The 26,254-nt window shown below is 53.4% G+C and overlaps 1 protein-coding gene and 1 long non-coding RNA gene across 41 annotated transcripts in view; one reads left to right on the top strand and one right to left on the bottom strand.

The window, feature by feature from the left end:
• The window catches only part of LOC122377567 (sodium bicarbonate cotransporter 3-like), a 118,736-nt gene extending 93,545 nt beyond the window's left edge, over positions 1 to 25,191 (top strand). For 8 of the 40 annotated variants that reach the window (XM_043357719.1, XM_043357718.1, XM_043357717.1 and 5 more), the window contains 18 exons: positions 2,152 to 2,296; positions 3,814 to 4,033; positions 4,643 to 4,787; positions 7,265 to 7,357; positions 10,523 to 10,659; positions 11,020 to 11,205; positions 11,561 to 12,340; positions 12,636 to 12,806; positions 13,260 to 13,454; positions 13,841 to 14,116; positions 14,518 to 14,696; positions 15,140 to 15,350; positions 15,569 to 15,676; positions 15,954 to 16,088; positions 17,792 to 17,842; positions 19,225 to 19,427; positions 19,787 to 19,904; positions 23,975 to 25,191. In XM_043357719.1, coding sequence (XP_043213654.1) covers positions 2,152 to 2,296; positions 3,814 to 4,033; positions 4,643 to 4,787; positions 7,265 to 7,357; positions 10,523 to 10,659; positions 11,020 to 11,205; positions 11,561 to 12,340; positions 12,636 to 12,806; positions 13,260 to 13,454; positions 13,841 to 14,116; positions 14,518 to 14,696; positions 15,140 to 15,350; positions 15,569 to 15,676; positions 15,954 to 16,088; positions 17,792 to 17,842; positions 19,225 to 19,427; positions 19,787 to 19,904; positions 23,975 to 24,034 — 3,413 coding nt within the window. In that variant the 3' untranslated portion in view covers positions 24,035 to 25,191. Of the gene's footprint in view, positions 1 to 2,151; positions 2,297 to 3,813; positions 4,034 to 4,642; positions 4,788 to 7,264; positions 7,358 to 10,522; positions 10,660 to 11,019; positions 11,206 to 11,560; positions 12,341 to 12,635; positions 12,807 to 13,259; positions 13,455 to 13,840; positions 14,117 to 14,517; positions 14,697 to 15,139; positions 15,351 to 15,568; positions 15,677 to 15,953; positions 16,089 to 17,791; positions 17,843 to 19,224; positions 19,428 to 19,786; positions 19,930 to 23,974 lie in introns of all 40 variants that reach the window. The other 32 variants (XM_043357745.1, XM_043357747.1, XM_043357744.1 and 29 more) reach the window with 11 other exon arrangements.
• Positions 935 to 18,873, bottom strand: LOC122377568. Its single transcript, XR_006255890.1, has 4 exons — positions 18,224 to 18,873; positions 17,160 to 17,386; positions 2,140 to 2,249; positions 935 to 1,549 (listed from the first exon to the last, which is right to left on the bottom strand). It is a non-coding gene; the product is annotated as an uncharacterized LOC122377568 (long non-coding RNA).
• Positions 25,192 to 26,254: the final 1,063 nt, after the last annotated feature.

The following is a 26,254-nucleotide window of genomic DNA, read 5'->3' as shown; positions in this document are numbered from 1 at the left end:
TTTCAGGGACAGCTTGATAAACGTCGGTAATGAAAAAGTTCGCATCGCATTTTCGCTTGAAGTTGCAGCTGCTGGTAAAGTAAATATAAGCAAAATTACAAACTTGTTATGATGGTACCCGCGAGCCAGCTAATGGGCTAAAAAGATATGCGCATTCAGCTATTTGATTACTGTTTGCGATGACATTTGAAAGTTCAGCTGGACTCACCGAGGCTGCGATCTTGTGTAGTTTTGGCCGGCAAATTATCCGGGTAACTACCTAGTCTCAGGAAGCATCGCGGTTTCGATTGCAATGATACACGATCAGTTCGTTATTCACTTTGGAAAAGTGTTTTGCAGACAGTGAAAGGCGCATCATGATAGTGTGATACCCGTCCTTGCTTTCTAGACTACCGCCGTGAAAGTCCGCTGTCGTGCAAAGAAACACGCAACACGCTAGCCACCGTGGTCTTTTTGGTCCCGCCCTAAAACACGATTTGTCATTCCTGGGCCCGACATACAGTTAGGTATTCGGTACCGCATTGATTTAATGGCTTCGAAGAATTTGGCCCAGTTTGAGCTGTAGGGACGCGCGGGCGGTCTTGCGTGTTTGATATCAATTGGTGATACACGCATTTAGCACGTGTTGGGCTGTCGCCGTCATGTACTAATGGCGATGCCGCTTGTAAGTCTATATAGGCGCTTACCGCTACGTTTGATCGGTCGGTCTGTTGGGGTTTTAGGCGTGCAATTACCTTAAAGGTAGATACTATATTTCGTCAATCATAAAACATGGCTGCACGTTATTTCGGGTGGGTAGTTTGTGCAAAGCGCCATGAAAGTAGCTTGACAAGTTATTTTCACGACGTTTATTAATATGGTGATAACAATTGGCATCAACAATAATAACTGTTTAAGCTGGGGCGAGGTACGGTGAGCACCACTGATGCTCGTCAACCAGCGAAACGACAGATTTTTTACCTCTATATAACTCCATGATAGTTTAAAAAGCCTACATGCAAGGATGGAGCGATTTCCATAGTTCCCACGGATTTATGGCTCGGGCCACATCGCACGGGACGGGCTGACAGCCCCGCTGCCCGTCCCAGTTTTCCTCCATGCCACGTGGTGCTCACGTGTGTCATGACATGTCGGCCTGTCGGCTGTCACCGGACTGGGGACTGTGTGACCTGACAGGGCGCCGCACGTGCGGCTGCCGCCCGGCCGGTCCCAGGACAGAGTTACCGGTCGGTAATGGTCGTCGTTATCGGACGAGTATTACCAGTTGGTCCCGGTCGATCATTACCAGTTATTCCTGGTCGAATATAACCAGTCAGTCAGTCCGTTTCGAGCATTACCAAGACCAGCTGAACAAGATCGGCTGTCTTGGTCGAACGCCCGGTCGATTATCACCGGCCGTTTTCAGTTGAGCGTTACCAGTGGCCTCGGTCGAGCGTTACCAGCCGACGTCGGTCGAACGTTACCAGCCGACGTCGGTCGAACGTTACCAATTACTCTCAGCTGCTTCACGGGGCCACCTTCTTCATCCCCATACTGGCCGCTGAAGTCCCTGTGAAAGGAGGCAAAGCTTATAGTCCGAGTGGTGTGACCGAGTGGTGATTGTGCTATTGAGCGCAATTAACCGTAAATTACACTTTAAGTCCCTTCAGCTTGCTGTGTGGCATTCAATGAACACCGTAAATAATTGTGTTCAGCAATGCTAATTTACAGAATCCCGCCAATTTTGTCTTGTCAGCATTTTTATATACCAGATTAACAGTGATGTTGTGTGCAATGTGCATGTGGTTCTTTTTCAAAGCACTCTATGTATAGAATAGGTGTGTCACGTCTTCAAGCACCTGCATTTGTTGAGTTTGGACACTGAAAGCAATGCGTCGTTACCTTTGTGCAGATCAGTTACACATTTTGTTGTTAAACACTCATATATGTCGATTGATTGCAACAAATGCTATGTGTCACATTTCATTATACATTTCAGTTTGAGCACCCCCCCCCCCCCACTCTCAGCATTTCTCCCTGTGAGCCGGAGTTTCGGTGTCCTCCCATGTGTGTGACAGCCTCTGCCGGCCGTGTGTGCACTAGATAGCCTCTCGGGGGCGCCGTGTGTGTGTCTCTCCCTCTCTCTGACCCGCTCCCCACCTACACCTGCAGTCACTCCGCCGTCACAGCGTGTCCAGTTCATCCTGGGCGAGGAGGATGCGGAGGGCAGTGGTCTGGAGCCGCACCCGCTCTTCTCCGAGATGGAGACGCTGTGTGAGGCCGACGGCGGGCAGATGGAGTGGAAGGAGACGGCAAGGTCAGTATTGAGTGGAAGGAGACGGCCAGGTCAGGTCAGTGGGGAGGTCAGGTCAGGTCAATGGGAGGCGGTCCGAATAGGGAGGAGACAGGTCAGTAGGGCATGGCGATGTCAGTGAGGAGACGGTCAGGTCAGTGGGGGACTGAGAGGTCAGTGAGGAGATCAGGGTCAGTTTGTGGTGCGATCTTTTGCATCTAAAAGTAGGTAGACCTTGCAACTGTGTGACTGGCGACTGCAATGCTGTAACTCAGTTATGTTTCCGTTTTTATATCGAAATAAGGTCACGCAGTAATTACTCATAAAGCCGCATCGAATGCAGAGCTCCTGGGAGTATGTTGAACCTGTTCATAGAATTTGATGATGCACAAGGAAGGTCACGGCGCGCGCGGTGAGTCGGTGACACCGACCGACTTTCACCGAACCTATCACGCGCACCTGCCGTGCAATTTGGCCAGAAACGAGGATAGTTCAGTCCTAAAATGGGAACGGGCGCGGCGGCAACTGGGCACTGGCCGCCCGCCGCGGCGCGCTCTATTTGGTTATTGACTCATCAACATGCCAGCGGCCGGCGGTGCGCGTCAAAGGAAATTGTCAGAGCGCCTCGGCGGACTGGCGGCGGGATTTTTCGCTCACCTTCGCCGGCCGTTCATGGGCAGACCGTTACCCGATTTTTAGTCGTGTCACGCGGCCGATGTCTGTCCGTCGAATTCCTCTGTGAAGAGCTCATGGGATTTAAATGTATCGTGATACGGCGTTAGCGTTGCTGCAGCTTCATTTCTGTAATATGTGTCTTACACACACATACCTAACTATGTGGCGTTTGGCTGATGTTGGCCGAGTTCGTTACAAACAATCCACTGCTGCAAACTGCCTGGCTTCTTGTCGTGCGGATGGACGAGTTTTCTGGCATTCATCTATTGTTTCGCAATCTGCATACACGACCGTCGTGACATTTTTGGTTCCTACCCCCGAAAAAAAATTAGCCCCAGTGTGTTTCACAAAGAGGATTGGCTGCTTATCGTCTCGCTATTGTGTATTCATCACTGGTTAGTGCACTCGGTGCGGTTTTAAGGTATTCAAATAGAAGGAAAAGCCGTTGGCAACTTCCCCAGAAATGTTTACGCTGCCGATTTTCGAATCACGGTAATTTGCGTGAAAAGAAATTCACCGAGGTCAGGCCTTATTTGCTCTTCCTACGTCAAGGTGTGATGTTGATGGGTAATTACACTGTTTTTGTTGTCATTTGACTTTCCGTCTTATGTTGTCCCTGCCACAACCTTTGATACGAGCTTTTGAAACGAAAACAGAAAGCACAATACGAGGTCACGTAATTGAATTCAAGTACCATCCGCCAACCCGCGCCTGTTCATATGCCAATGCCTATCCCCAGCGTTTCCGAACACATGCTGTAGAAAAAAACCTTCTCTGGCCAGCTCTGACTCGCTCTGACTCCCTCTACCCTCCTCCTCACCCGGTTACTGTTGTGGGCCCACTCTGACTCCCCCCCGTCCCCACAGGTGGGTGAAGTTCGAGGAGGACGTCGAGGAGGGCGGCAACCGCTGGTCCAAGCCGCACGTGGGCACGCTGTCGCTGCACTCGCTGTTCGAGCTGAGGTCGCTGATCCTGAACGGCACCGTGATGCTGGATATGGAGGCCACGTCACTGGAGCACATCGCGGACCTACTACTGGACAACCTCATCAACTCGGGCGCCATCACCTACGACAAGCGGGAGCAGGTGATGGACGCGCCCGATAGTCGGGGAGGGAGACAGGGAGGAGGAGTGTTGTACAGATGTTAGGCGAGATGTGAAGCGGGTGCTGCCAGGAGCTTGTTGTTTGTTTTTACGGTTTTGATGTTAGAATAACAAACTGGTACAAAGGTAACAAGCTCGTAAGGGTTGTCGAAGTAGGCATGACAGTATTGTATTCATGTTAATGATATCGAGGATGATGAAAGGCGTGATGCCGGGGCACGGCATTCGTTCTAATTTGATGTCGGCATGTGATAGTGGCCATTCGCCCTGGCAGCGGCCGCGGCGCCGTTGGCCTGCGACGCCCGTTTCGTAATGTTTTCCATCCGCAGTTAAACGTCTGCCAACTATTTTAGCGTGCTATCACCAAGTGCCCGAACTGACCCTCTGAAGTCGGCTGGGCTGAGCTGTGCGCCCCGACCTCTGCTGCCATCCAGTGACCTTCAGTGACCCGTGCTGTCCTCCAGGGGCCGCGGCTTCCCCGGTAACCACCTCTCTCCTTCCCCCGCCCACTATTGACCCGTATCGGCGGCTCCGTGTTCCGCGGCCCCGACCTCGATCGGCCCCCAGTTACCATGTTGACCCGTGTTTCAGTTTCGGGAGGCGCTGCTGCGTCGTCACAAGCATCTGCACGACCGGAAGAAGGCGTCTGACGGCAGCTCAGTGGGCGGCAGCGTGGCGCGTCTCCCGCTCATCCGCTCCCTGGCCGACATCGGGCGCTCCTACTCCAACGCCAAAAGTACGGACAGATATGACACGTGACCTCGTCACCCTGTGACCTGTGACCCGCCCCGACCCTACCTGAAACGGACATGGTCCCTCCCTGCCCCGCCCCGCCCCGCCCCGTTCTGCCCCTCATCGCCTTGTCCGATCTGTGTGGTGTCGGCACTGAAATGACCTGCTCTGATGTTCTAAGATCCTTAGGTCGAATGCCGGGTGCAATGACTCTCATCACTATTTTATGACTGTGGCGGTGGCCTAAGGGTTCTTTTTCAGGCGCCCCTGTGTCGGAGCTTCTCCCGTGTGGGAGAGGTTCTGACCCACTGTGATCTTCATATAGCGTAGCGGCACTTAATTGTGTCTGGTCAGTGGCTTTTTCGGGAACGGTGCCGACGTTATTCGAGATATATGAACGGCGATATGTGGCGAGATGAGGGCAGCTGGCTACGAGCGAGCGATGGGGTCGGACATAGTCTGCCGCCGCTGGTAGAAATAGCTGATATGGTATGGCTCATTAGTCGGGAGTGTGGAGTAATGCGGTAGATGCAGGCGTTGGTGCGATGGCCAACAGACGGACGGAAAAGCAGAACGTGAGGAAAATTGCTTTTCAAATTGTTTCCTGCAGCTGACATTACAAAATTGGCTGAATTTGCCAAAATTATCGACATAATTTGGCAAAAAAGGAAGTAAATGTTGACAAGCTTTAGCTAGAAGGCGGCTGAAGCTTCATAAAAGCTTCCCGTTCAAAAGTTTTGGCTCGCCACCTAAACTTTTGCTGAAATGTCACTACAAATTGTCTCACACGTTAATTTAGTGGAAGCATATGGACGTTTGCGCTTGTTCTTCTTGCCTCTATCCCGTCGCTTTTTAAGGACGTTTTGTTCTTTGGCTGCTCTTTTAAGTTGGGCCGCTTGCACGCACATACGACAGGCCAGTGGCTGGATTGGTTTTCATTTATTTAATTTCTTCAGCCGTGATGAACTGAACTTCGGTGGTCTTTCCCCAGCTAGCATGAGCCCCATTTGCTCGCTGATGCCTGCCGTTTTGGGTTATGTTTTTTCAGCTTGGCCGTCCCTGATCCTGTAACCCGCGGACTGTTCATGCCCCGAATCCTGTAAATATTTTTCCCGCCGGCCATTTTTGCCCTTTGACCGGCACTGGCCACCCCGCCCCCAGTGTGTGAAGTGCGGGGGGGGGGGGAGGGCACAGAGCCGTGTGCGGACCGGACGTGTGACCGGTCTGGTGTGTGTGCGCGCCAGCTTTCATGGCTGTGTCGCCGCGCTGCGAACGGCGGACCTCGTGGCACTCCCACATTGCCAGCGAGCATGGCCCAGAGCTCCGCGCCATCATGCCTCTGCTGTTGCTCGGCGTGCCAGGTACCCGGCCGGCGCCGCCTGTCTGGGCGGCCCGGCCTGCACTCTCGCTGCACCTGTAGGTGGCCGTAGCTCGAACCGGCAGGTGGCACTAGTGTGCCCGATCGGTACTTTTGCAGTTGATGAGCATTGCGCAGTGAGCTCTGCAGGGCCTGCTTTTCGCAGATAGAACGAATGGAAACCAGACCTTACAGATAATACTGTTGATGTTGTGTTCAGAAAACATTTGGAACATTTTGGCGCTCTGCCTAATGCGCTAATTGCGTGAAAAGTTATGCTTTTGGTATGCTTTTGGTCCAAATTGAAGTGACCTTTGATTTGAGAGGTGGCCATTCCATTTCTGAGAAAGAGCAGCCACATATTGGGGCTGCTCAATGAGTTAATACTTCGTTTTGTCGTAGTCTGGAAGCAACAGTGACTCCACAGATCCTCTTAACCGGTGCCAAATACCTGGTGGTTTTTGGGCGTTGTGAAACAATTACTGATGGACGATGGTTTAATTTTAGTTAATAACATGCGTTTTAAACATTGTGTTCAATGTTGCATGCCATTCTCATGTGGAGTATGCAGCATATTATTTTATCGGTGGCAGGACGTGTCCCTTGTCCATGAGGAGGGAGTGTTGTTCTTCGACATAAACTATCACTAGCCACCCCATTTTATTCCAATGTGCGTTACGTTTGTGGATCTCTGTGTCAACAGCACACCGATGACTTCGCAGCCTCTGTCGTATTGGTAGTGTGCGTCTGCCGTCCCACGCGGGAATCCTTTCTCTTATTCTTTTTTTTTTTAATTTGGGCGTCAGCACAAATTCTGGCATCCCATTTTCCATTGTGTTATTTTATTGCCTTCTGACTTTCTCTTCTTTTTCGTTTTATGCAGCCTTTTGTCTGGAAGCGTCCTGCTCCACCGCAGCTCCCCCTCTCTCCCTGAGTCCCCCTGTCCCCCCTCTCCCCAGCCGCCGTCCCGTGTGTCCCGTGGACTGAGTCGGCCTTCAGTGGTGTGCCGCGGCCCGCGGACGGCCCGTAGCTAGCCGCCGGCTGCGCGCTGCCGCCGAGCTGTCTGTCTGTGTGCCTCTGCGCGCCGGGCGCCGGCTGACCGCTGTTCGCCGTGTGTGTCGTAGATCCGGAGGGAGGCGGCGAGTCGGGCCACCAGTCCGGCCACAAGGCGGCCGAGCACCACGGCAGACATTTCGGCACCCACCTGAACGTGCCGGGTAACCAGCGCACTCCCTGACCCCGTCTCTGGCCCCCGCCCGCCCGCCCATCACATCCTGCCACTCAGACACACACACACACCAGAGTCCAGACCTGCTGCCCTCCACCCTTGTTGATCGTCCAGGGATTGTGATCTGCTGACAGTATCTCGTCTCAGCCACGGAACTGCGGACACGCTCAAATTCCGCGCTGCCTCTGGTCGCGTTCGTTTGTTCCGCTTTTTCAATTTCTATCCGTGGGTTTGCGTTTGGTGAAGAAGCTCAGGTTTAAAATGCTGAATTTGAAGGCGGAATTCAATGCCATCAATGACGCATTAGTACTCATGACAGGAAAACTCTGTGAGATCCGCTCGGTCCAGGGCGTCACCGGGCTGGCGGTACCGTTCCCCACTGGTCGCCCGGACAGCGGCGGCGCCTCTACCGCCTCACCGTTATATTTCGGCCCCGTCACGAAACCCCTGTAATAGCCATGTCAGCCGGGCCATCGCCACGCGTCGGCCGCGAGCTTTGAGGTCCGAGCGTGGCAGACAGTAAAAATACGACCGCTCCATTCCTGGAAATTAAACCCGACTGGCGGCGCCTTGCGCGAGCTATTTCTACCAAAAGCTGCATCGGGAGACACTGAAAACAGTTCTAAGATTGGTGCAACGCATCCCGTTTGCATGCTGTCCTAGATAAATTGAAGTTGGTGCCTCAGACATCCCATCTCGGCCGTTTTGCGCTGAAGACTTGCCGAAGGCTGCCTTTTCATGTCGGCTAGTGCCGTCCTATTCGTGTCACTGAGCCGTTTGCCTTGTCCTGCCGAAATGTTTTCACTTAGGTTCCATTTATCTTTTCCTGGTGGCAGCGTTTGAAGAGGCTTAATTTGTATAATGGCGGCGGATCGTCCCGAGGGCTTCACAGAACCAGCGTGATCCTTCCAGCGGACTTTTTCACATTAATTCGGCGAACGAAGGCCACCAGTTGCCTGTCACTTAGACATGTCCCGAAATACGGCCGGTAAATGTGGTTTTGCTGTATTGCCTGACATCAGTGCGATACGAACCATCGGGACGATCACAGCAACACATCTACAGGACGATCACAAAGACATTCCGATCCGTCCTCCTCGCTCTGTCCTGGACGGCACACCCTCAGGCCGGTTCACGGACTCCCCGACCCCTTCTCACCCTTCCCCGGCCCCTCAGCCCGTTCCATTCTCCCACGGTCACCTCCGTTTTTTCGCTGCTGCGGCACGCCGGAGTTCCGCACTGCCGGGACGAGCATGCCTGTTACCGTCTGCTTCTTTCACTCGCCTCTGTTTCGGACGACTCACTCCAGTTTATAGTCAGCGATCGTCTGGAGTCCCTCCCGGACGTGAGATCTGCACGGAAGCAGTGCTCTGTCTATAGCTGGATGTCTTGTAGGAGCTAGTCTAACAACACTTATTCCAATCGCATGATAATGTGGCCCAGGTAATGTGGCCCAAAGTCTGCTTCTTTCCAGGTTTGCGCATTAGTTGATGTGCTTATTTTGCACGCCTGCTCTTTCTCGATGTCTTTTGAGATTCGAATCTGCTCAGTATCGCATTAGCTTTTGCGTTCTGCCGCACCGTGAACCTAAAGTGCTAAGTAAGAAATAATGCCTATTACCAGATAAACCTGCATCTTACTCATAGCTGCGCTTTTAGCTCAGCTGTCGTTTTCTAACCGACTGCAATCTGCTCCGAAGGGCATCTTATAGTCCGTTTACTATTCATGTTGCTGTGTGCAGATATAAAGGTCGGGTATTTGGATGGTTGGCATGTCGCCTCCGATGATGGACAACCTACAGTGCTTTGAAGCTCAAAAGCCATTGCTTCCCTGGCCGGATGCCTATTTGTGAATACGGAACGAAATATTGGCATTCGCTGTGATTTTCGGGAAATGTGGCATATTTTCATGCACGCCTGGCTACTTAAGCACTGCACTGCTGACACTGGGTGGGACCACTGGAGTTTTTAATGTACAGAGGCGTCATACGAGGGTTGACGCTCCTTCACGGGTTACCCTTCGGTAGCACAGCCTTGGCTCATCCCACTATCCATACGCTGGCCAAAAGCTGCAGTGAGGGCACATGGTATCTGATCTCGGCGGCACCGTCCTGACCTCAAACGGTGTCCGCCGGCGCGCCGCACCGGCTGCTGGGCGGCTCTGGCACTGCTCGCGACACTTCGGCAGCGGACCCGATCCTCCCCGGCATGCCGCCTCTCGAGATAGATTTCAGCGGGCTGGTGCTGACCCAGGCTCGCTCTGTCGGTGTCGCGCAGCGCCTCCCACTCGGGACTCTGAGGCTGCTGAGGCTGCTGAGGCTGCTGCCGCCGGCCGGTGCCGCACTGCACGCCCCGCGGCACTGCCGGCTCGTGGTCCCTCCTCACCCCTCACGCGCCGCCACTGCGCGCCCCCTGTGATCGTTCGCTGTATAACTCATGCCTCCGGCATGCCCGAACTCCTGTGTCGTCTGACATTGATCTGACTGTGGGACTGTTTTGCTCACTGACTTTGTTTATGAAACACTGCGAAGAGGATAGTTCACGGGTGAAAAATCGATGAAAACTGTAAGACACGCTCTCTGAAATCCTGTAAAATATTTGTTACATATTTAGCAATACTTACAGCGAATGCTGATCGGTTTTACTCGATTTTCCACTCCAGAACCATCCTCAGAGCTCTTGCGATTCCCCCGAGCGATTGGCTACCTGCCGAGCTAGTGTAGTCACTAGCCGATGTGACTGCACTTTCTCTTTGTCGATTGTAAAATGCACATACTTGCATGGTTCTCTTGTCGATTGTCGAATTTGTAGTGACGTCCTTTTGCAGCATTTGTCCTGTTTTTGCACCACAGGCATGTTCTGACCAGGCCCAGAGACGCCACTGAGAGGGCGCGCCACCTTGTTTTGTGCATGCATGGCACACTATCATGTCATGTAGTCCCTCTAGTGCCGTTTTCCCTGTCGGTTTACGTTGGTTTCGTCTTGCTCCTCCGGTATTGGGTCTGGCATCGGCACGCACTGACTTTGGAACGTGCCCGCCTCTTTTCTCTTTTGTTTTCGTTTCTGCGTGTCTGCCTGCGCCTGCTGTCTGCTGGCTGTCTGCTGTCTGCTCTGCTGCTGTCTTCCCTGCTGTCTGCGCCGCTGTGCGGGCGCAGTGCTACGACGAGCGGATACCTTCTCAGGCGCGGCGATGGCGGACAACGCGGGCGACATGCACACGAGCCCGAGCGGCGTGTCGCTGCCGGATGCCAACGGACACGCCAACGGCACCTCCACCGCCGACCTGGCCAAGGTAACGGGCGGGAGACGGACAGGGTCGAGCGTGAGGGAGGGAGGAAGACATAGTGATAGCATCGGGAACGTGAGGGTAGTGATTGGAGATGAACTGTTACTGAGCATTGCAATGCTGAACCTACCAATCTTTAGAAAATGGGAATAACGATCTATTTACACTGTATGTGACACGCCGGACGTCGTCGTCCTGATGTTTTATCGATGACAGAGACCCCATTTAGTGCGTATTTCCCTCTGTGAAAGCACAAAGGATTATAATGCAATCATCAAATATGTGGGCTTGAGGAACTGTGTGCACCTATTTATCTCGTGTGCATACGTGTGTGCGTGTGTCTAACAAGTATACGTCCATCCACAGAGGAACCTGCAGTTCATGCGGAAGATCCCGCCGGGCGCCGAGGCGTCAAACATCCTGGTCGGCGAGGTGGACTTCCTGGACAAGCCGGTGTCGGCGTTCCTGCGTCTGAGCACGGCCTCGCTGATGGGTGACCTGACCGAGGTGCCCGTGCCCACCCGGTTCATCTTCCTGCTCCTCGGACCGGTGGTGAGTGGGGAGGAATGGAGATAGAAAGCGAAGGGGAGAGGTGGAGAGAGGTAGGGAGAGAAGTATAGCAGAGGTGGAGTGGAGCGCAGCTCAAGTGCTTCCGTTCGATATCGCTATCTCTGATTAGTGGTTGTATCTATAGAGGAATTCAGACAGGGTCTGATCATGATCAGTGAGACTTCTGTGAAACGACAGTTAACATTGCCGATACATTGGAATTCTCTCATCAATGATAGTGTGCTGTTTTGCAGGAGCTGGTAAATGCTTCAGTTATGCTGTTGGCGGCGGAAGACTCTCACTCAGACAGCTCGATCATTTCCTCTGATTCTGACCGGGCTCGTTCTCTCTCCGACAGGGCGGCATCTCGCGCTACCACGAGGTGGGTCGCGCCATGGCCACCCTGCTCTCGGACGAGGTGTTCCACGACGTGGCCTACAAGGCCAAGAACCGCAACCACCTGCTGGCTGCGGTGGACGAGTTCCTGGACGCGGTGACGGTGCTGCCGCCGGGAGAGTGGGACCCCACCATCCGCATCGAGCCGCCGGCCGCCGTGCCCTCGCAGGACCCCCGCAAGCGGCCCAACAAGGAGGACGAGGAGTTTGACGACGAGGCCGAGGAGGAAAAGTACCGCGTCCAGTCGGGTCTCGTGCGCACCGGCCGCCTCTTCGGCGGTCTCATCAACGACATCAAGCGCAAGAAGCCGTGGTACGTCTCCGACTTCAAGGACGCCATAGCCGTGCAGTCGGTGGCCTCGTACATCTTCCTCTACTTTGCCTGTCTGACTCCGATCGTCACGTTCGGCGGTCTGCTCAGTGACGCCACCGGTACGCGACTGGCGGCCATCGAGTCGCTCGTCTCCGGTCTGGTGTGTGGCGTCATCTACGGCTTCTTCTCGGGTCAGCCGCTCAACATCCTCGGCTCGACCGGACCCATGCTGGTGTTTGAACAGATCATCTACAAGTTCTGCACGACCAACGACATAGACTACCTGTCGTTCCGAGTCTGGGTCGGCTTCTGGATCGCGTTCTACTTGTTAATTCTGGTGGCTCTGGACGCCAGTGCCTACGTCAAGTACATCACCCGCTTTACGGAAGAGAACTTCGCCACCTTGATCGCCTTCATTTTCATCATCAAGGTGAGCAGAAAGAGCACGGTGTCGTGTTGCGTGATTAGCTGTGCTCACAGCCTAATGGTGTTAGCTAATTCTGTTGTCGTTTGCATCATATCAAGGGTAATCTGTAAGTGGTGATCTGCGTTTCTTCCGTTTTTATTTGCCACGAGTCACGACTTTCAATGAATGATAGTTCCGATGATAGTATCCTCACCTGCCTTATATACTTTAGTAGTATATTCTCATGTTGTGATGACTCACGCACGCCCCCCCTCCCCCCGATCTGACCCGCCGCTGACCGGTCGTGTCGTGCCCCCAGGCGTTCGAGAAGGTGATCCACATCGGCGACCACCACGAGCCGGCCGCCCACCTGTTCATGCTCTCGGACAACTGTACGTGTCTGCCGGGCGACGACTCCCTGTACGACAACTTCACGTGGCCGGCCAACTTCACCTGGGATGGAGTTGAGCACGCCACCGACTGCCTCCTGGTCAGTATGCAGGGGTCAGGGGTAGGGGCAGGGCGAGGGCAAGGGGGGAACGGACATGCACGGTCATGTGCTTTAAAAGTGACAAAAGTGACTGGGTTACGATGACCGTGGGCCGCGTTTTACGAAAGAAGTAGGTACTTGTGTCGTGCTTTTTACATTGTCGTTTATTTTATGGGAAGAGTCAGTTGTATGACATTGTTCTAACTCCATGTCCTAAGCGTGAAGTTTCCCGCGCGATAGGTTGTGTTTTTAGCGCCATCTATTCGGGTTGTAGCTGGGCGTCACATGCGACGTCCAAAGTGCGACGTACCACATCACCATGCTGTCATTTTTATCAAATACAACCCAAAACCTGCGTCACCGGCTGCCTGTGTCGTACCATTGCTCTCCCCCCCCCCCCCGCCCCCGTTCTTCTGTCAAACTGACATCATCCCCCCCCCCCCCCCCCGACAGACATTCAACGGCACGCTGAACGGCACTGCCTGCCCGGACGAGCACGACGCGGCGCACCCGCTGCACGTGGCCGAGGAGTCGCTGCTGCACGGCTGCTCGGACGTCTTCCTCATGTCGATCCTGCTGTTCCTGCTCACCTTCCTGATCGCCATCAACCTCAAGGAGTTCAAGTCGTCGCCGTTCTTCCCCAACAAGGTGAGTCGGATGTGCCGTAGGAGGAAGTAGTGAGGCGTCAAGTCGTGAGTGGGAGTAAGTAGGACTACCTAAGTGAATAGTCTTGAGTAGGAGTCGTGATGTGTCGTGAGAGGTCGACGTGGGGAAGCGGGAGGGAAGGGGTGGGTGAGAAGGGTGAGTTCTGGTTCTTACTGGTTTGAAGTAATTGGAGTTAACAGAACGCACATTCTCACAATGCTCGATTTATGGGAATATCCTGTATATTGTATTATGTGTATGTGGAAGTGAATCACTCAGCCTCAGTCACAGGTTTTACGGTCCTGTACCGTCCCCCAATTAAGACCGTTGGATTACATCTCCTCGTCTGATGTGAGTCCTCCCGCTAACCGTCTCGCCGCCTCCCACAGGTGCGCGGCTTCATCAGCGACTTCAGCGTCATCATTGCCATCGTGTGCATGACAACGGTCGACTACCTGGCCGGCATCGACACGCCAAAGCTGAGCGTGCCGGACAAGTTCCAGCCGACGTACCCGGGCCGCGGCTGGGTGATCCCGCTGTTCAACGGCAACGCCTGGTGGACGGCGCTGGCGGCCGCATTGCCAGCCCTGCTCGGCGTCATCCTGGTGTTCATGGACCAACAGATTACGGCCGTCATCGTCAACAGGAAGGAGCACAAGCTGAAGGTGCGCAGGGGAGCGGTGTGGAGGGAGCTAGAGGGGGCTGAGGTGGTAGTTTGTGTACTGTGGCGTTGTGCGATGAATTTGGAACACCAATGGGTGTCGAGTTTAGACTGACTGGACTCAAGTTTTTGGTGTACAGCTGTGTTTGAGCTTAAATCCGGCAAAAATAGTGCGCTCATCTCATGCATAATCACACAAGGTCTACATATCTCCACCAAGCTCGTTTGCAGAGCCTTTGATTGTTGTTCTCACTATGAGACATGCTTTAGCCACCGTTCACTCACGTTACCTCGGACGAACTCAGTCCGTCGTCTTTAGCCCCGCACCCCGCGCCCTCCATCGTCTCCTGCACGGGGACCTGTCCTGTGCCGTCTGTGACCTCGGACCCGCTCTGTCGTCCACAGAAGGGCGGCGGCTACCACCTGGATCTGTTCGTGCTGGCCATCCTGGTAGTCATCCTGTCCATCCTGGGCCTGCCCTGGTTCGTGGCCGCCACTGTGCTGGCCATTAACCACGTCAACTCGCTCAAAGTGGAATCGGAGACGGCCGCGCCCGGCGAGAAGCCGCAGTTCCTTGGCGTCAGGTGAGACGGGTGAAAGGGAGAGAAGCCCCAGTTCGGTGGGTGGTTGGGAAAGGGAGAGAGAAGCCCCAGTTGGGTGGGTGGTTGGGAAAGGGAGAGAGAAGCCCCAGTTGGGTGGGTGGTTGGGAAAGGGAGAGAGAAGCCCCAGTTGGGTGGGTGGTTGGGAAAGGGAGAGAGAAGCCCCCGTTCCTCGGCGCCAGGTGAGACGGGTGAAGGTGTCAGTTGAGACAGGTGATAGTGCGACGGGACGCGCTGCAAAGGGGTTAGTGCCGATTTGAGAGGCTCGCCCGCCACCTTGTCTATGGAGTTTTCTCATGCAAATTGTTGATTTGGCTGTAACTGTACACTCTCACATCATGCTCTTACGCGGGCCTCGCGTGTATCTCACATCCATTCCCCGGACACCCGTTCCTCCGACTGACACAAGTCTCCCTCGTCTTCCGCAGGGAGAACCGCGTGACGCACATCCTCATCTTCGCCACGATCGGCCTGTCGGTGTTGATGACGCCGCTGCTGCGGATGATCCCCATGCCGGTGCTGTTCGGCGTGTTCCTCTACATGGGTGTCAGCGCGCTCAAGGGCCTCCAGTTCTTCGACCGCATTCTGATCATGTTCATGCCGGCCAAGTACCAGCCCGACTACACTTTCCTCCGTCAGGTGAGGGTCGGAGGAGAAGGAGGTGGTGGTTCGAAGTCGTTGAGCTTTTCAATTTATATAGTAAATGTCTCGTTTGGATATGGTATAATGTTAATGTCATGAGGGATGCAGTTATATGCCTTGACTGTTCCTTATCCGCCTGGTGTACAGTGTTCAGTGTTCACCTGTTTCATTCGTTCTTTCCAGTGTGCTGACTGATGGTTTTGTGTCCGTTTCAGGTTCCTCTGAAGCGCGTTCACCTCTTCACGTTCATCCAGCTCATGTGTCTGGTGGTGCTCTGGGTCATTAAATCCATCTTCGAAACCTCCATTCTGTTCCCGCTTATGGTAAGCGGCGGCGGCACGTTTGTGTTCTAGTGGGTGTTCGGAAACTGCGACATCTTTTCACGTATGTTCTAATAGTGTTAACTTCGCTTAGAGAACGAGCCTCTTCAATCGATCATTCTGCTCAAATGCAGAATTACTAGAAGATATTCCTGCTAGCACGGTAAATGCAACTTGGAGTCCTTCGTTTCTTACATGAGAACTGTCTATGCCGTCCCACTGTGCCCTTCCACCGCGTGGAGCAGCACTAACCGTCCCCGTCCTTCCCCCTACCGCTCAGCTGGTGGTGATGATCGGTATCCGTAAACTGCTGGAGAAGATCTTCAGTCCGGGCGAGCTGCGCGTGCTGGATGACGTGCTGCCAGAGTTCAGCCGCAAGAAGAAGCAGGAGGAGCACGACATGCTGGAGGAGGAGGTACGTGGACGAACGGAGGAGAGGGGAGAGAAATGAGGGTAGGAGAGAGGGAGGGATGGAGAGGGGTAGAGGGAGGAGGGTAGGAGGTAGTTGAAGGGGTGGTGGAGTGACGGAAGGGGAGAGGGAGGAGGTAGGAGAAGGGTTGAGTGGGTTGACATGAGGTCTAAGTACCGTGGGCGGTAAGTGATGGCGTTGTGGTGTGATTGACACTTCAATGATGTTGAATAGGTCAGATTACGGTTGATTCAGTTGTCTTGTCAGATTTTAGGACGTTAGACTTGTCGAACGGTTGTCTGTCCCCGCGTGTTTGTTACAGTGGCGTATATGAAGCGTAGTGTGCTTCCTGTTGTTTGGACTCAACCGCAAGGTCCAATTGTAGCGCTAACACCCGCGGACTGAAAATGCAATCGCAGAGAATGATCATAATGCAATAATTTACCGTTTCAATCACACCCATTAAAGTAACCCCCGACAGTCCGTAGATACAGCTCTCCAGTTTTATGACGCCCCCTCAGCCCGCCGCTGCCGTGTGTAGGTCCCGGTGGACAGTCTTATCGGCCGTGTCGCGCCGTTCGCGAACAAAACGGTGGGCGCCGCGCGTTGCATACTGTCCGCGCGGCCCGCCTAAGTGGCTAAGTGGCGTCCGGTGTCGGCGAGCTGTTACCCGAGCTGCGCCCGCCCGGCCACGGCGCCTCCGCCGTGCAGGCCGCGCCATTGTTCGTCTCTGGCGCCATTGTTTGTCTGCGCCCAGTTGTCGCCGGTTTTTGCCGGGCGTCGACGCCCGGATCTGGACAGCCGTCTTGTAGGATGTGGTAGTGATCAGGCGCGGAGCGAGAAATCGTAAACGGGGGGCAACGCGGTAATAGAATCATCCGCCTACGCGTCCCCTCACATGCTACGGTCGTATATTCCTTAGAGAAGACCTTATTTCTTAATTTTCAAATTTCCCATTGTTTTGTCCTCCTAGAGATCCTCCTGAGCGCGCCTCTGACGGTGGGTGTCGTTTAGGTGCGCGTGCGGGTGCCGTCGATTTGTCCGCGGGGGGCTGTAATGGGTCTGGTGCCAGCTTACCGGTACTTAGCGTCCGGGTTGTTGCGCCGAGTTAAGTCGGCGGTCCGCCGGGCCGGATGGATGGCCCGGCTGAGTGCAGTGTCACCGCGCCTCTCGGGGGTCGGGCGGACGATGGATGACGGCAGGGCCGCGACACCGGGGCTCTCAGCGGACAGGGACGGAGGGTGCCGGAGACGGGGCAGCGGGCTGCTGGCCGGCCGGTAGACGGCCACGCCGCGGTGGTGGCACTGAAAAGGACGGGGGCGTTGGTTAGACGAGTATTGTTCACTGGTTTAAAAAGACAACTGCGTTTTCTACAGTATCAGTTTTCTCAGCTGTTTTAGGTTGTGTCGACGCCAACTAACTTATGGGTGGCTCATGGCTATGACTAACCAACTTCCTTCGTTTGATGCTGATATAATCATGCTCAACTTTTCAACAAGGCGTCAGTCAACCTCTGATACGCAGACTGTTTTGTGTGTACTTCGCTGTTAACCCGTTCCGTGCCTTATTGCGATGTATTTTATTCGGCGAGTCCCCGCTGATTTTCCCCACCGCGGCGCCCATGGCGGGGTGTGTGCCGTCGCCGATATTTTGTGTGCTCGTACGGCCGTCGGGCTCGCCCACTAACCCCGGCCGCCTCCTCTCCGCAGAAGGCGCTGATGGGAGCGACGGTCGGTGTCGGTGTAGGGGTCGGGGTCGGGGTAGGTCGACAGTCCGCGACACAGCGCTGTCCGTGACGCCTCCTCTGCCTGATCACGTGTGCTGTGTGTGTGGTGTCCTCCACTATGACGTACTCGTGACTGACGTCCGCATGTGGCTTGGTACTCGGCATGGCGCATGACGTTTGGATTTGTCTGGAGAGTGACTGGATAAGGTGGGCTGCTGTGTTTGTGAATGGGTAGGTAGTTAGTCACGCTTGCGGAAAGACGCTTAAACTCGTCCATTGCATGGTCGCTGCGGCAAGTTCCAGCAGGAGTTAGAGCCACTTTCTACTGCATGTAGTTTTTCTATACATCTTGACCTGTAGTTAATGATAAAAAAAATCAACGGCATGTCCCGGTCTTGAAACGATTTCTACTTACTGCTGTCACTTTTTCGTTGGGGATGTCTATGAATCTCAATCATACTTGATAGTCTTCTTTTTGCATTCTGCACCACTTTGGTACCCTGAATGCGAAGCTTTAGCGGTCTTGTTCGTATTTGCTTTGCATTTCCGTGGATGTATGACGAAAGCCGACTATCTGCGGCACGACGTTCCGGCTCTCCGCTGAGCTTCGGATATGACGACGTTCTGTACAGAGATCACAGCCCGTCTCTCCGTTGTTTTGTCCGGACTGCCTGAACAATACTGTATTTCGTCTCCGCACATCGGTTCCGTACCGTTCTCACAGCACAGTCTCTGTCTGCCAGTGGCCGTCCGTCTCTGGTCAGCGATCTTCGTTTGTCCCTCGTCCAAAATTGTCGTTTGTCTCTTGTTCACGACTCTTGTCTGTGTTCAATGCAGCTCATTCATTTCGCTTGGTACAATTATAAACGTACAAACGGAAACTGATGCAATTTCGAGAAAATATATTCCTGCCCGGGGCCGGGATGATTGGGCCGTTAGGCCCGAGGTGATTTTGCTAAAAAAGCGAGGTGACATTTATTGAATTCCCGGCCTTAGGGCTGGAAGGTGTTTCCCATACCTGCCAAAAAGCTCACAACTATATGATAGTGACGTCAGCAGCCGTGTGGTTCAACGTGTTTAACCACACCCCTTGAACCACACGGCTTGTAATATTAAAGCATTGCATTAAACTTTGTTAAGTGTGGCACAGTGCACGTGCCGTTTAAATGCCTGGATGTCTCGATTTAATCATGCAATGTAGCAGGTATGGGAAACGCTTGTACTTGATCCTCTAATTTCGCATTATTTGCACTGAACAGATAATTTATATCTTACCTACCACTCAATCATCATCAAAACCTCCAAAGTGAGCTCTTGACATTACCAGTGGTCAAGTTCGCCAACTCAGCCCTCGCCCTCACCTCTGTCCTTCCTTCCGCTACCGTTACTGACTCTCCCGCCGCCTCCCTCCAACAGCAGGAGGTCGGTAAGCTGCCCATCAACGAGTCGGGCAATCTGGAGATCCCGCTGGCGAGCGGTAACGTGATGCGCATCCCGCTCGACTCGTGCAACATCTCCGAGGAGCTGAACCGCTCCGGCGTGTGGAAGGGCATCAACAAGGAGAACCAGCAGGGCCGCCGCGACGACGACGACCGCCGAGAGGACCGCAAACACCGCGGGTGAGCGCGCGAGCAGAGGGTTGACGGACGGGGCGGGTCGACCGTGGGTGTGGGTTTGGACTGGTGGTGTTGAAAGTACCTGAGTCGCATTTTAGCCTAGCAGTGCGTCGTGAATGGTTGTAGAGTCGATTCAGCAGCAGAGTCGATTGTAACTGGGGAATAACTATCACTGAAGTTAATGCGCGTTTAGCGTTTAGCATTGATGATTGAACGATCCGCCTAACCTCACAACAATTCAAGCACTGTAGTCTTTTACCTTCCCCGACAGTCATTGACGCTACCTATATGATAGTAGTTGGGTCCCCACTCCTACCAGGTTATCCCTCCGATATCACTGACGCCCCTCTGCTCGTCCGCAGTCACCGGCGTCACAAGAGCAGCAAGCGGGAGGCGCCGGCGGACGACTCGAACGCCACGCGGCTCACCACTATGCCCGAGGAGGCCGAGGAGGAGGAGGACGCCGGCATCACCATCAAGGTTGGAGGCAACCACCATCCAGAAGGTCAGACCGAACACTCTCTCCACCCTGCTCTCTCTCGCTCTCGCTCTCGCTCTCGCTCGCCGGCGCCGCACCGCCGCTGGCTGCTTCGCTCTGGTTCTGGTCTCTCCCCCTCTCTCTCTCTCTCCCCGGTGTGGCCCCCGCTCTCCCTTCTGGCGCTCTCTCTGTCCCTCTCTCGAGTGGCTGTGTCGCTTGGTCTGGGGTCGGCGGCGCGGAGGCGCTACGAGGGGGCGCTTAACCCGCGCCGGGCCGGTGCTCTGAGATTCCGCGCCGGGCCGGGGGGGGGTGTCTGAACACCCCCCCTTCTAACTCGGCTCCTGGGCCACGTAGCGACACGCGGTAAGCGGCAATCGAAAGAACGTCCAAAATAAGGACGAAAACACTTCGGTCATTTTTTGGGTCAGGTCAAAGGTCAGGTCACCAGAGGTCACCAAAGGTCAAATGTCCACTATTTCAACATTTTGGAAACTGCCAACGGCTATCTCGGGAACCGATAGAGCTACAGCGCCGCGGAAAAGCGCATTCGATAGCCCTTTTACAGACCTTTCTGAGTATTGTTCTCAGATTTGACCTCAGGTCAACGGTTTAGCCTCCAGGGGGCAAAAACTCCAAAAATAGCCGTTTTTACGAAAAACGTTTTTTCGGCAATAACTTTTGACTCAAAAGAGTCATGACATTACTTTTGCCACCATCGTGTTCCTCTCGTCGAGACGCGTCGAATGAACTATAATTTGACCTTGAAAGGTCAACTTGAAAATTTGACCTCAGGTCAAGGTCATGACCTGACCGGAAAAGGTCATGTTGCATATCAGTCGATCCGCAACGTCGAGCCGAACACATCTAAGGCGTTTTCAGCGCTCTAGCACGTCTCTATCAGAAGTTATTAGCGAAAAACTGTTAGATTCTGTTCGTGACCTGAGATGACCTCGGGGACATAACGAGGGGTCACAGTTGCCATTTTCCGGTTCAGTGTGTCCATTTTACCTACATCTCGATGTTTGAGAGTGTCTAGAATAACGTTCGTGCAAAACAGACGCTTTTCAATTTTCTCCCATTGACTTATAATGGAGAGGTCGCAAAATTGACCTGACCTTAGGTCACCGATATCAAAATTCCGAGATATACATTTTATAGATATTGTTGCTCTAATCAATCGCTGAAAGTTTCAAGGCAACCGATCAATCGGTGTAGCTATGACGAGCATTCTTATTTTTTCTGAGGTGAGGTCACTTGGCGTGACCTGGTGACCTGACCTAAGGTGACCTGGGTCTGAAATTTTTACAACATGTGCGGAAAAGATGCACGAACAGGTGTGCCAAAAACGGCGGCGCTCCGCGCCGCCGTTTTTGAGATATCTGCGAAAAACCGCAGGGGGGGGTGTTCAAACACCCCCCCCCGGCCCGGCGCGGGTTAAGATGCGCGGACTAACGGCTTTCGGGTACTAACGTGGGTGCTGGTGAACAGGCCGCTTGTGGTTTTCGTCACTTACGGCTAGACTTGTACATATTCCAGATTTCTGATAAAAAACGTACGCGCTCAATAGCTATTGAAAGGCATTCAGTCATTAAGTAACTACAAAAAGTAGAAAAAGTGATTTCTTTCGTTCTTTTCTGCAGATCATGTTGCGAAATGCTGATCAGTCTCCATTTTGGACCGTCATCCATGAACGTACGCTTGTCAAATATGCGCAAAAGCTGGCAGTTTTGGCGCCCCTTCTCTCACGGATTTTCTGAATTGTGTAGATAGAGCGGAAATGGCGTTTGTTTTTATACGCTGGATGTGATGGGTGCCTGGCTTTGACTGTTGGTGATGGCAGCTTTTCATGGTGCCGGCTAAACGCAACACGTGTTTGTTTTTCTTGACGTCCTGTGTTGTAATCACCCCTGGCATGATGATTGGTTAGCCTGCATTTGCCATGCTGAAATCACACTGGAAAAGGCTAAGAAAATCCTTGGTTCAATGAATGGACGTTGCATACTTAAGCCGGCAATGTATGTTTAGGATGATTTGACGCACAGTTATCTTTTATCTTCGGTTAGAATCCTGGTCAGGCATATAAAATTAATGCTTAACTATGTCTGCGTTTAAAAGCATAAATGTCGTACATTTTATTGGCCTAAAAAACTGCTAGACCCATTGTGCCTTGCAATTTCTACTTCCTTCAGTTTCAACTTCGTCTTAACTGATATTCTGATTATCTGATATTCATTCTGAGCCATTTTGATATTTAGGTGACTTAAATCGATTGCAAAATCATAAAATTTGTTCGGCCGGAACCTTTGTTGTGCCCATCACTAAAACATACTTGTAAAAGGCGCTGATCTATTAGTTTTTGACGTGTTATTATCAAGGAGCTAAAAATTTGTATTCGAATGTGCCGCCAGCACCGGACATCCAGCGACGTTGAAAGGCCCATACAAAATTATAGCGCAAAACGGAGGCAAAAAGCATCTTTACGAATACCTACATTAGAGAGTGTTGCTTCGATAGGTGCGTGCCTAAGAGGCCATAGACAGGGAGCTACTCTCGAGACACGTTCAATGCCATCTGCGGCCCCAGACCAAGGGACTCTGTTGGAGAGAGAAGGACAGAGAGCTGGTAAGAGGAGAGAAAAACAGAGAGAGGGAGGAGAGTCTCAGACGCGGCGCCGGAGCGATGTCAGAAGGAGACCTCGAGAGGCGGAGGAGAGTCTGTTCGGCCTGATCACGACGCGCCGGTTATCTGCAGCGAGCTCGCCCGGCCAGTAGACTGACACAGAACGGAGCCGTTCTTCTCAGAGATGATAAACTCACTTCAGTGAGGTGTTTCTTATAAATAAAACACAAAAGGGTGGAGTTCACGTGCTTGAACAAATTCAGGTCATTACCGGGCGTCGGCTGCAGATCACCAGCGCATCAGACTGTATTATTTAACGATAGTCCGTGTTATAAGTCGGTTATTTCCCCACTGGCCTTCCCTCCATTGCCTGCCTTTGTAAGTGTCGAGTGAGGATGGGGTTGACCTCTCACCTCTCGGTTATCAGTCAGTGCTTGTAGGCGACTAACCACGGCCTCGGGGGCGAACAGTGAACGGGCATGTCCATTCTTCCTTGTTCTCTCGTATGCTTTGTGCGTGTGGTGTTGGTTTGGACACTTGTGGTGCTTGCCTAATCATTAACCACTAGGACACCGTCCAAAGTAGCATACAGCGCGTGTGCCGGACGTTCAATTGTTTGCGTCAGTTCTCTACTGCCATGACAAAACGTTGGCCCAAATCGGCCTGGTGCACTGAGCCCTCGGGTTTGATTGCAGCACAGAAGAGCTCTGTTGCGAAGAGTGAGTAGTGTCTAAGATCAGCTGCCTGTTTCTGACGTCTGTCACTGCCCTAAGCTCAGTGACGCCCTTGCTTATGCAGGCGATCAGATTAAATTGCATAGGCTGATGTGCTTCCTGAGGCGGTCCATTTCGTTTCCAGTTTTGTGCTGCCCGTTGATGCACTTTTCGTCTCTAGTCTATAGATATTGTCGAGTTTAATCATAAATGCATCTTTAAAAAAGCAGAGGCGCACGCATGTTTCTAGATTCGGGATCTTTTTTTTTCTGTGTGTGTGTGTGTGGGGGGGGGGGGGGGGGGATTCCGATACTAATACTGCCGTACTAGCAATGTGCATGGCTTCTGGTTGCGGAAATAATCATAGTTAGCGATCATTCTGATCATATTGTACGTTTGTTGACGGATTCGCTTAATTTCAATAAGGGAATTTCGGCACTTTTTAGACGTACACTTCAAATATTTTTCATTCGTGACCAACCTAAAGCAGAAGGGCTTGTTTCACTGCCTGGCTGCTGCACAAATGTTCTTAGAAGTATCAGAATAGTTTATCAGTGTATGCTGAAAACTACCTAGCATATGACCACATGCTATTTGCCTAGCGTTTTGACTTTTGTTGTTTGTGACCTAACTGTCTGGCGTCCACGTTTCTGACCCATTTACCTGCTTAGGTACTCAGTTGGCTTTTCTTTTACGTCCCTGTGCACCGTTCTTGTACTGAATCCTTGTTTCTCTTTCAGATCGAGAGGATAAACTCTGATAACTCTATGAACAAGAAAAGCTCAGAAACTGTAGTGTAACGTCCGCGCATATAGTCCGTTTTGGCCGGAGCGACACTGCAGCGCCGCGGTCGGACAGCGCACCACAACTTCCGCGACTGTCCGCCAGGTGGCAGAGGGGTCGCCGGCCACCTCGTCTCCGTCGTTTTAGTGCGGACACATTGTACCGTCGGCGGGCGGGCGCCAATGAAGTGGCGCGCCGCCGCGCCGCTGGTGGGGGTGTGTGTTTAGATGAAGCCCGTGCAGGCCTCGACTCCACCCAGAGATCAAATCGGTGTGTCTCTGGCGCCTGCGGCGGGCGTCGCGGTCGGTCGCGCCGGGCAGGAGCCGTGGATGTGATCCGGGCTGTCGAGCCGGCCTCTTAGAGGCGGCGCTCCGTGCCGTAGTCGAGTGTTTGGCTTGTGATAGGGTCGTCGAGGCGTCGCTCCAGACGCCGCCGCCGTCTCGCGCTCGGCGGTCGCGGCCGGACGCCGACGCCGTCATGTATCATTTTATCGGGTGACTATCGAGTGGTCCTGGCCGGTTCACTCGCGGTTGCTTTGGTCGGGGATGGATGCTGGTGATGATGTGCCTGATTGTACGCGGTGACTAACTCGTGTAGCCGTCTATCTCGCCGAGCCGAGCCGACTAACCGGCGGCCGCGCACGGCCCGCTCGGACCCGAGCGGCGCTCGTGCCGGCCGCCCCCACGCAACGATGGGACGCCGACGGCGCCTACCGGCTCCGTTCGGCCCTTATTTATCACATTATTTCGGTAGCTGAGCGAGGCGTTGTGTGGCAGCATAAAACCCTACATATATGGCGCGAGTCGCCTGATTGCGTTCCGTTCCGTTTTCGTTCTCGTTCCGTTCCAAGCGCCGTTCTGGCGCTCGCGATCTCCTGACTGGGCCACCGACCGACCGACAGATCGACGACGCTCGTCGCAAACGATATATGTATAATACACCGGAGGTGGCGGGCCGGCGGCCGGCGCGCGGCCGGCCCGTCCATCCGTCAGCCGTCTATATGTAGGGCTTTCCTGTGTGCATGTGTGTGTGTGCGCGCGCGTGCGAGTGCGGGTGAGGCGCGTGCAGGTGGTGTTGTAGGCGCGCGGCCTCGGCCGAGAGGAGGGCCATCATGTGTTCCGTGTGCTCGACTGAAACTAGGGAGAGACGACAAAATAAACGGCCTGCGAGCGGAGCTCTGTGTGACCGGGGCGACGGGGCGGGGCGGCGGGATGGGGACTGGGAACTGAGGCAGGGGAGATGAGACAGTAGGCAGGAGAGCTGAGACAGGAGACAAGAGAAAAAACTGGGACAGTAGACAAGTGAGCTGGGAACGGAGAGCCTAAGGCAGGAAACGGGAAAACTGAGACATAGGAAATAGGAAACTGAGATAGGAAATAGGAGAAAGAGACTTGAGACCGGAGAACTTAGGCGGGAGAGCTGAGACAAGAGAATAGAGATGGGAAATAGGAGAACTGAGACAGGGGACGGGAAACTGAGGCAAGACACAGGAGAGCTGAAACAAGAGACGGAACAGGAGAGCTGGGACAGGAGACTATACATACAGGATGCACGCTGACTGCTGAGACAGGAAACGGGAGAACTGAGACAGGAGAACTGAGTAAGGAGACAAAGGGTAGGTTCACTGAAACAAGGGACAGGATAACTGAGACAGGAGACAGGAGGTTTGAGACAGGAGAAAGGAAATGTGAGAAATGAAACAGGATATAGATAGGCGAAATGAGACTAGAACGGAGCGCTGAGTCAGGATACCGGAGAAGTGGGCCAGTACCTACACAAGAGAGCTGAGATAGGAGTCAGGAGACGGGAGACAGCACAGCTGAGGAAGTAGACTGGAGAACTAAGATAAGAGAGCTGAGATAGGAGACAGGAGCCCAGAGACAAAAAAGGAGCGGAGAGACGAAAAGGCGCAGAGACGAGACAGTAAAACTGATACAGGAGACAAGACAACTGAGACAGAAGAACTAGTAGGCGTACGTATACAGTAGACGAGAGAGCTAAAACATGAGACGGATAGGTACGATAGATGAGCCCGGAGAGCTTAGACAGGAGACGGGAGACGGACGGGAGAACCGAGACAGAAGATGGGACAGCTGAGACAGTAGGGAGGAGAGCTGAGGAAGTAGACTGGAGACCTGGGAAAAGAGGCTGAGTCATGAGACAGGAGAAATGAGAGCTCAGACATGAGACGGGTATAGGATACTGCTGAGTCCGGAGAGCTTAAACACGAGACGTTC

Source organism: Amphibalanus amphitrite, unplaced genomic scaffold (assembly GCF_019059575.1).
Source record: "Amphibalanus amphitrite isolate SeventyFive unplaced genomic scaffold, NRLGWU_Aamphi_draft 000047F_arrow, whole genome shotgun sequence".
Taxonomy (NCBI): Eukaryota; Metazoa; Arthropoda; class Thecostraca; order Balanomorpha; family Balanidae; genus Amphibalanus; species Amphibalanus amphitrite.
This window is presented reverse-complemented; position numbering and strand designations above follow the sequence as displayed.